Consider the following 9,952-nt stretch of genomic DNA (forward strand, 5'->3'; position numbering starts at 1 on the left):
CAGCGGATATTGGCAATTTAAAAGTCATTATTTTGTACATCTGAAATCAACACAGTGTTAGAGGTCAATTATACCTCAATAAAAAATAAATTCACCACTGTCTCCCATTCTTTTCTATACCTAATCCCAGATTCTTGTCTAGATGAGGGAATTAAATTTTACTGGACAGCAGAACTAGTATTCTCAACTGATCATAAAGATTCATCTGTTCCAGGACCAGAAAACTTGGGGGATGGGTAGGATTCCCATGATTTGGAGTCAAAAATAAAGAATGTGACTTGGGCTTAACTCAGTGGTACTGTTCATACTCCAGAGCCCCCTGTGGACTCCATCTAAGACCATCTCTTTGCTTCACAATTAAAACTTCTATAAATATTAAAAAAAAAAAAAACGTAAATGTGACTGCTCCATGGGGGCATGAATGAGGGTAGGAGTCTTAACTCCGAGTAGCCAGGAATCTCCCCCAACCCACAACAAAGAATAAAAGAAAGAAGACTGAGAATCAGAGACTAAGAGGTACTTTTTTTGTCCTGTTCATCATTAGATCTTCATAGCACCTGACATATAGATGAATAAAGCTTTGCTGACGGAAGAATTACAGATCTCCAGTCCTGCAGGGAAGCCAGCATAGACGTTGTAGGTTAGAGTCTGAGCAGCTGGGGTGAGGAAGACAGGCTTCGTGCCCTGTGTGCTGTAGCCATTCTTGCCCTGGAGACTTACCCCCTTACAACCTAGGTTTTAATCTTTGCTATTCGCTTTGGGCAATGGGAAGTTATTCATTTTTCTTAGGTTCCTAGTGAATACAATATCTTAAGCGGAAAAAGTGAACTGCCACACCCAGATCAAGGCAGTTGGGTAATCACAATTTCTTCATAATAAAATGAATTTAGACTATATAATCTCCAAGATTCCTGCCAGCCCCAAAGTTCTATGATTAAATTGACTAAAAGTTAAGAAGGGAAATAGGACATTCATTCAACAAATATGTAGTACTATGACTTTGTGCTGAAAACAAGGGATAAAAATATCATTAAGGTGGTCTGTCCTGGAAGCATGTAAAGCCAACTGAGAAAATAAAACCCTAAATCCTTAAAACACTGTGTAAGTTTCATGAGGTAACATTTCTTGAGCACTTACTATATGCTAATACCGTCCCAAGCACTTTACAATTTAACCTCATAATTCTATTAGATAGGTACTATTATTATCCCATTCCTCAGTTAAAAAAACTGAGACGTAAAGAGTTAACTAACTTACCAATAAATGGCAGAGCAAGTTATCTGTATTCAGGGCCCATATTCAACCACATGGCAATTAGCTGGATTGCCAGGATAGGAGACCCAGGAGTGTCATGGATGAGAGCACTCAGACTCTTTCCCTACAAGTTCCTAGAGATTTTGTGACATCAAGAGGGTTTTGATCACATTTTCTTTGGCCCCTTGGTAGGTCTCCATCAACTTAACAAGACAACTATGAGAAAAACCATCTCTTCAGAGTCCACAGACAGCTGGGTTCAAATTCTAGGTTTACCGCTTTACTGGTGAACTTGACCAAATCTAATTCTCATTTGCTTAATGGGAGTAACAGTGCTTCACTGGGAGGTCAGGAGGATTAAATATTAAGTCAAACCATATGAAATGATTGTTTCTGGAGGTTAAAAACAGCGGTGGAATCTACCAAAATAGTTAACTTTCCTTTGTGCTTCTCCTAGCCCAACTAGGGCACTCTCCCGCTCCACTCTTTGGGTGGCCCTGGGGATTCGTAAGTTGCACACTGTTGACTTACCCTGTGAAAGCTAGTAAATTAGCCTTGGGACAGCCTCATGAGATTTGGCAATTACTACAAGGATCTAGAGCTACTTTCCAGCCAGCCAAAAGCCCTTGGGGACGAGAGACGTCAAGAGCCATGACAGTCCTGTGCCCCGACACAAACTCAGGGCACTTTTGGTTTTCTTCCCAAGTCCTGTTTTGTCCTTGTTTTTCGCTATAAGACAGGTACTGATGTTGGTTGCATTTTGAAACGTGGAAACTGAGGCTTAGGGTCAGGCCTCATCCAAGGTCTCGGGCATTGCGCAGTGCTGGCAATAACGAGGGTTTGGTGTTATATCTATCAGCCAAGGAACTGCCTCTAGTTGTGTAACCTCCACAAGGTCCTTGAACCTTTCCGACCTGTTTCATCTTCTGGAGAAGGGCTTATTAACTCCCTTTCTCCTACCGCTCGCTTTCCGATTCAATCCAGCCTCTCTCCGGCCCGCCCTTGGGGTGCTCCGGCTGTGGCGAGAGGACCACTGCGGAGACACTGCGGTGAGAGCGCAGGCATCAGGGCTTTGAGTGTGCGAGCGCACACCCGCAGCTCCCCGGAAATACTGATATTTACTTTCGACCAGAGACAGAACTTGGCTTGACATCACCAGTTTCAGGCCGACTGCGAAAGGCGAGCTGGTGCCAGAACGGAGGAACTGAAACAACCCAACCCCCGGAAAGGCGGAACAGTTGAGCCAATCACACAGCAGGAGGGGCCAGAAAGCTCGGGTGGGCACGGCCCACGCCTGCGCGCCGCCATCTTGCTCCAGGAGGGACCGCCTCCCTCCCGTCTGGCGGCTGGTTAGCCAGAAGGCGGGGCTTCGCGACTCGGCGGGGCGTGGCCAGGCGATGGCGACCGCGGATCCCGACGGGCATGCTGCGCCCTCTATCCCGGGACCCCGGCCCAGCGGGACGGGAGCTGCGGGGCTGCCCTCCGGGCGAAGCGGCATTGGAGCCCCCCGGTTGGGAGAGCGGATCCCGGCGGCTGTGGAGAAGCGGGGCCCGTACATGGTGGCGCGTGCGCCTTCCATTCAGGCCAAGCTGAGTGAGTGCGGCCCGATGAGGGGTCTCTGCTTGGGCGGGCTGCCGCGTTCCCGGGCTGGCTCCGGAGCGCCGCTGGGGCGACCCCGGAGGGGCAACTGCAGCCCGCTCCCGCACCAGAAAATCTGTTCGGAGAGCGGGCTCCTGGCGTTTGGGAGACACGGCGGAGTAGGGATGAGCCCGCTGATCTGGGCCCTTTGACTTCCAGAGAAGCACCGGGACCTGGCCAAGGCGGTTCTGCGGAGAAAAGGCATGCTGGGGGCCGCGCCGAACCGCCCCGACTCTTCAGGGAAAAGGTCTCAGCAGGCGCCACCTCCTCTGTGCAAGCGTTTTCACAGTAGGCCCTAGTGCTCAGGCTGGGAGACCGAGTACCCACGTTTAAAGCCGAGCCAGTCATTCCCCTGACGCCGGCCTGTCGGATTCACTGTTTAAAAATGGAAAGAGGAACGACCTTTTCTTTGCTTTCCAGGATGTGATGGTGTCGAGGAAAGAGCCTTGCTATGAGTTTTGTCAGTTCGTAGGGTCAATCACTGTCTAAATTAGGGAGGAGCGTAGTGGCTGGGGTCCCCAGGAGTGAGGATGGAGAGCAGTGTGGGAACAGCTAGGACTGTGATTTTTCCTTAATAGAACGGTAAGCACTGAGGGCTGGATCGGACCTTCACCAGGGCTTGAGCTAAAGCAGGTGAAGGAATTTGCCTAAGGATTTTGATTTTTCTGTCCTCAGGTTAAAAAGGTGGGGAGATCGGGCTTTTCCTGATTCTTAGAAGAGGAGGTGTGCTTATCCTCAGAAGCAGCAGGGAGAGCGGTGTGGGGAAGTGCATGGATACATGGCAGGCAGTGGTGGCTGTCCAGGTAGAAGATAGTCAGGAGTAGTGCAGTCAGTTTTTTTGTTTTCCCCATAAGGGTGAGGACGCTGGCTTTCCTTCTGAAATGCTGGCACTGCATCTATGCTTGGTCTCTCCCCCATCTCCCCTCAGGTCAGTGAAGTTTAACAAGGGCTACACTGCTCTTAGTCAGAGTCCAGATGAAAACCTGGTGTCCCTCGACTCTGACAGGTAAGTGCTGTCCTTGGAAATACCCCTTGGGGAGTGCCTTGGATAAAAATTGCAGACAACTTGCTTTGCTTTTTCCCTGTCTCTTCCAAGACCTTTTGTGCATGTTCCAGGGCTGCTGCTTCAGAGCACTGTCTCTTCCGGGATGGCTTGCTTAGAGGACTCATAGGTGACCTTGCTGCTCTTGGATGTGAAGCACCAACCTTGTCTGGGGGAGTCATCCTGTCCTATTATGTCTGCATTATTAGTGACAGTGACTCTCCCTGCTGGAGCCAAGAAGGAGCCATTGATACTCATGGCAGATTATGGGTTTGAGTTCTGTGGTGTGTGGTCTTTGCTTCACAAGTCCTCCAGACCCCCTTACATGTTGTGCACCTTGCCGCTTGCAGCTGTGCTCTGCAGGCATCTCCCTGAACTGACTGTCTTCCTCTTGTCCTAGTGATGGAGAGCTGGAATCCAGATACTCCTCCGGGTATTCCTCTGCAGAGGCAAGTCCAGAGCACCTTTCTGTGGCGGGGCCAGGCTGCAGGCAGTGTCATAGCCACTGCGAAACGCTTGTCTGGTTCCTGCTATATGCATGGCACTGTACCAGACTTCCCATGTGTTCTCCAGTCTTCTACTCTACCCTGTTCCCCTAGCAGAAGTTTAGGTGTCTGAAGAGGACTGTTGAAAGTCCAGGAGACTATGTGTGTGCTGCATGCTAAGTCTCTTTGTGTCTGACTCTTTGCGACCCTATGGATTATAGCCCACCGGGCTCGTCCGTCCATGGGATTCTCCAGGCAAGAATACTGCAGTGGGTTGCCATGCCCTCCTCCAGTGGATCTTCCCGACCCAGGGAGTAAACCAGAGTCTCTTGTGTCTCCTGCATTGGCAGGCAGGTTCTTTACCACTAGTGTCACCGAGGAAGCCCGCAGGAGACTACAGAACTTTTTTTTTTGGCATATAGGATTTTCATTCCCCAACTAGGGATCAAACTCACACCCCCTGCATTGGAAGTGTAGAGTCTTAACCATTGGACTGACCACCAGGGAAATCCCCAGAGACTCTTAGGGCTGGAAATGACCTCACAAGTCTAATCCAAGCCACCACTTAGAAAAGGAATCCTCTTGATAAATCCCAGCTAAATGCTTATTTGAATGCTTCTTGTAATTGGGTACTACCTCCAAGAAACCTTGCTGCCTGTCTTCCCCTGCAACACACACAATTCAGGTAGCTCATAGAGACGTCTTCCTTGTTAATTGGAAAAGTCTCCTGCAGCTTGGACTTAGTGGTCTTAGTCCTGTCTCCAGTGACAGAGTAATTTTACTCTGCCTTCTTTTGATCATCTTTTACCTGAGATCAGCATTCCTGTCCCTCCCCTTTCCATCCTCAAGCTTGCTTACTTCCAGGCCAGACAAATTCTGTTCCTCCTTTGTTCCATCTGTGGGAACTGTGACTGAGATAGATACTCCTGGGCTGGCCTTTTGGACAAGTGACTGTCCCAGACTAAAACAGAGACTGAAGGTTCTGGCATCTGTGGCTTACTGCTTTTGACAGAGGTGAAGTGCTGGGGACCTGACTATATACCACTGGTATTTCTTCCTCACGTTCCTGGAAACCCTTGGCCACCCCGAGTTTCTGCCAGAGAATACAGTTTGCAAATTGTATCCTCCTTGAATATCTAGGTGCCTAAGATTGTTAGAACAAAGGAAAGAAAAATAAGCCAAGAGCCAGAGAAGTCCTACACTCCCCAGTCTCATTTGGAACTGGTGGAACTAGTGAAGGCAGGCTGACAGGTTCTACTTTGCAAGGAATGAGCTCTGTTGGCATCAAAGAGAAACACTGGCAGTGCAGAAGCAGCTGTTCCCCACCCTATTCTGCTCTAACCCATTTTCCTCCACCCGTCTACCCCATTGTACTGGTACCAATTGTTCCATAATCTTCACCTTCATAGGAACCAATCTGGGTTCACAGTGGTAATGGTCAGGGCTTGACTTTCGGACATAATCTCGAATCTCATATCACCTGCCTTGGGATTCTTGAGTGAGGGCAGCTTCCTTGGGGGCATGTAACAGTGCAGCCTGGACAGTCCTGGCTCAGGTCCCTGGATGTCCCCCAGCCCCTGCTGGGTGAGACAGGTAGGAAAAGGTTAGCACTTCTTCCTGTAGTCCAGGGATGTGCAGGCCTGGCCTGAGGGTGGAGCACGGACAGGAGGAAATGGACAGTAAGCTCCAGTGAGATCTGGGTCTGCTTTGGGGGCAGCAGTTATTTCTGCCTTATGGCCTGGCTTATAGTTCTCTCTTCTCATGTTCTTAGCAGGTGAACCAGGATGTGAGCCGGCAGCTGCTCCAGGATGGGTATCACTTGGATGAGATTCCAGATGATGAGGACTTGGACCTAATTCCTCCCAAGCCCATGACCTCAACATGCTCCTGCTGCTGGTGCTGTCTTGGGGCCTCTTCATCCTGTGCTCTCCAGTAGACATAACCCTCTAGGACAGGTCTTGCTCACCATGCCTGCAGAGTCCTATTGACCCTGCGTTGGTCACAGAGTGCAGTGGGAACCTACTGCTGTCAACCCCAGGATCACTGGAGATACTGACCCTCTGGGAAAGGCAGTGACTGCAGTTACCCCAAACCTGGTGCTTCTCAGGCCAGAGGCCCCCATCTGGGTCATAGGGTGACAGGTGGAATTCTGCAGTTCTCTGCTGTTGGAGTAGCATTTGGAGAAACTGCTTTAATAAGGGCAGGAACACAGGAATTCTGTTTCTTATGCTGAGTGACAAAATTGGTGAAGAGAAACTTGCAGACTTCTTGATTGGTATTTGTCATGATGCCCTGTGGAGGGAAAAAGGGAGCTTTTGTGCCCAGGCTGTGCTGGCTGGTGTTGCATGGAGGCAGAAAATAGCACTTTATGGCTTGCAGCTGGGAGTCTGTGGAAAAAGAATTTAACTATTTGGGGCCAGTTCAGTTCAGGAAATTCTATATTCTCTTCTCTTCCAAGCTCCAAGATGGGTTACATGTTTGCCAGTTGTTCCTGTATGACTGTGGCAGAGAGTACGACAAGTTGCTTGATGGCACAGCCTGATCAAGGCTTCCAGAATCCTTGGAAGCTGAGCATTCCCAACTGGTCCATGTGTCTGTGTGAGCTTAGTAACTTGTTTAGTCCAACCCTAGTTAGAGAAAACTAACTCTACTCCACCGGGTAGACAAAATTTCTTTCCTTGGTTGCCATTCTTCACCTTGGTCGCCATTCTTCACCTTGGTCTTAGCTAATATCTTCACCAGTCTTTGATCTAAGGTTGAATGAAGGTTCTGGAGCTGGCCACAGAAGCCTGCACTTTTTGGTTACCAGCAGAGGGAGCTGCAGGAGCAGTTAAGTGCCTTCCCATTTGGATTTTTTGTTGTTTTGTGAGCTCTTGGAGAAGGCAATGGCACCCCACTCCAGTACTCTTGCCTGGAAAATCCCATGGACAGAGGAGCCTGGTAGGCTGCAGACCATGGGGTCTCGAAGAGTCGGACAGGACTGAGCGACTTCACTTTCACTTTTCCCTTTCATGCATTGGAGAAGGAAATGGCAACCCACTCCAATGTTCTTGCCTGGAGAATCCCAGGGACGGGGGAGCCTGGTGGGCTGCCGTCTATGGAGTCACACAGAGTCGGACACGACTGAAGCGACTTAGCAGCAGCAGCAGCAGTGCCCCAACCAGGGAGGGGTGGAACTCAGGCCCCTGAAGTGGAAGTTCAGAATCCTAACCACTGGACTACCAGGGAATTCCCTCATTTGTTCAACATTTTACACTTGAGAAGCAGCAATGGTGAGATGTATACTGCACAGCTGTGTGGGCCCTGACATAGGCTGACAGGATGAGGAGGAGGGACCTGTGGAAGCTCCCCAGCTATCCCTCCCACCCCAACCTAAGGAGATAATCTTGCCATTGCAGAGGGCCTCCCTCCACCCTAGTGAGAGCCATTCTGTTGCATCCAGATTCCTCTGACCACAGTGGATACTCAAGATTGGGCTTTACTGTCAGCCCCCAGTTTGAACATACCAAGGACAGGCATAATCTCCCGTGACCCCTACTAGATTGCATCTCTTGCTGTACCAGGCTTCTGTGAAATTTTTCAGTGGTTCCTTTTTTTTTTGCCTTACCTAGAACTAGATGGAGCTGAATGGGAGTGGACAGGGGTAGGGTAGTGAGGATTGAGGTGTGGTCCTGACTTGGGAACTTTCCCGGCCTCTTGCTTCATTTCACTGGGACAGAGTATTTGACAGCTGCTGGGGGTGAGGATGGCAGTGGGCCCCCAATACCAAGACCCTCCAATGGCTGTTGTTATAAAGCCACACTGGTGTATTTGGCTACACCTCTCCCTGGAATGTTTCAGGGCTGGTTGACCCTGAGGGGGAGGCATTACCTTTGTAGAAAAAGTTGCAGAAACGTCATAGAGCAAGGCAGGGTAGAAATGGTCAATTGCTTGGGGCTAAGAAGCCATGGGCTAGAAAGTCACCAATAAAAGCACCAAGGTGTCTAGAACCAAACTGCCTTAATAAAAGAGTGCTGGGGTGTCGTGCAGGTGATGGCACTCGGGAGACGGCTTACCTCACGGATAGGAGCGGTACTGCGTGGCCTTTACAGAACTCTTGGCTTAGGCTTCTACAGCTTTGTAAGTTTGTAGAAATAAATACCGTCATTCTGTTGAGCTGTCTCTGTGTTGCAACAGGATTTTTAAGAAAAGCCTAGACCATGGCCGTTGCCCCTTCTGAATTCTGAAATGAAGAAGTAGCCTAACAGTTCTAACTGCGACCATTCTGCCAAGGGCCACCCCTCCTTTCTCCTGTTCCCAGGGGGTGCCATTTTCAGTCCTCATTGGAGACCACGGATGGAATCGTTTAGTCGCTAAGTCATGTCTGTTTTGTGACCCCATGGACTGTAGCCCACCAGGCTGCTCTGTCCATGGAATTTCCCAGGCAAGAACACTGGAGTGATTTGCCATTTCCTTCTCCAGGGGATCTTCCCAACCCAGGGATCGAACCCATGTCTCCTGCAGTGGCAGGTGCATTCTTTATCACTGAGCTACCTTATCACTTCTCTTTATGAGTTCCCTTTGGCAGACCCTTCTCAGGTTTTTTTGTTTTCGGTTTATGGGAGGTATTGTTTGCTTGATTTTTTTCAGCTGAAGAAAACTTATTGGAGGCAAAAAACCCCCAAAACAGATTGGCTAAAATTTTTTGTAGGTAGTTTCCTGGAATTCCATTGTACAGGTCTAATGTGGGCAATGGCCCAGAAAGATCCTTTTGTGTGAGACTAATCCCTTACCAACAGGAAGGAGCCACTAGCCTGGGTGTCTGCTTAGTCTGGGATGACAGGAGCTAAGACTGCCAGTCAGAAACCGCAGTGACAAAACACAGAGCTATACACCCCCTGCAGAGGGTGTCCCACCTCTAGAGGGTAAGCACAGGGAGAGCAGAGGCCCGTGCAGGTTCTTCCTGCCATCGTAGGAAAAAGGAACTAGGTTTCTCTCCACAACACAAGTTGGATTGTCCTGTCCTTCAGTCCCCACTTCTACAGTGACTGACTGTGCTCTAAAGAAGTGGTTGACAACCTTTCTCTGTGAAGGACCAGTGAGTACTTTTGGCTTTGCAGGCCATACAGTCTGGTGCACCGACTCAGCTTTGCCACTGTAGCCTGAAAGCAGCTGAATGGTATGCAAAGAAAGGGCGTGGCCAGATCCAGCCTGCTGATCTTAGTGGATGATCCCTGCTCTATGCTATGCTTAGTCACTCACTCATGTCTGACTTTGCGACCCCATGGACTGCAGCCAGATTCCTCTATCCATGGGGATTCTCCAGGCAATACTGGAGTGGGTTGTCATGCCCTCCTCCAAGAGATATTCCCAACCCAGGGATTGAACATTGCAGGCGGAGTTTTTACTGTCTGAGCCACTAGGGAAGCCCAAGAATACTGGAGTGGGTAGCCTATCCCTTCTTCAGGGGATCTTCCCAATCCAGGAATCGAACTGGGGTCCCCTGCATTATAGGTAGATTCTTTACCAGCTGAGCTACCAGGGAAGCCCAGCC

The 9,952-nt window shown here is 49.6% G+C and overlaps 1 protein-coding gene across 3 annotated transcripts; it reads left to right on the plus strand.

The window, feature by feature from the left end:
* Positions 1–2,641: 2,641 nt before the first annotated feature.
* FAM219B (family with sequence similarity 219, member B) lies at positions 2,642–8,573 on the plus strand. Of its 3 annotated transcripts, XR_825560.1 has the most exons (6): positions 2,642–2,847; positions 3,052–3,139; positions 3,821–3,898; positions 4,009–4,218; positions 4,335–4,383; positions 6,191–6,230. XR_825560.1 is itself a non-coding variant. In XM_010843343.1 (5 exons), the coding sequence occupies exons 1-5, from the start codon at positions 2,652–2,654 to the stop codon at positions 6,353–6,355; spliced, it is 576 nt and encodes a 191-aa protein (XP_010841645.1). In that variant the 5' UTR covers positions 2,642–2,651; the 3' UTR covers positions 6,356–8,573. The 3 variants fall into 3 exon arrangements, 1 of the variants encoding a protein (XP_010841645.1); XR_825559.1 differs by having other exon boundaries at positions 4,009–4,383; positions 6,191–6,353; XM_010843343.1 differs by lacking the exon at positions 4,009–4,218 and having other exon boundaries at positions 6,191–8,573.
* Positions 8,574–9,952: the final 1,379 nt, after the last annotated feature.

This window comes from Bison bison, unplaced genomic scaffold (assembly GCF_000754665.1).
Source record: "Bison bison bison isolate TAMUID 2011002044 unplaced genomic scaffold, Bison_UMD1.0 scf7180017864181, whole genome shotgun sequence".
Classification (NCBI taxonomy): domain Eukaryota; kingdom Metazoa; phylum Chordata; class Mammalia; order Artiodactyla; family Bovidae; genus Bison; species Bison bison.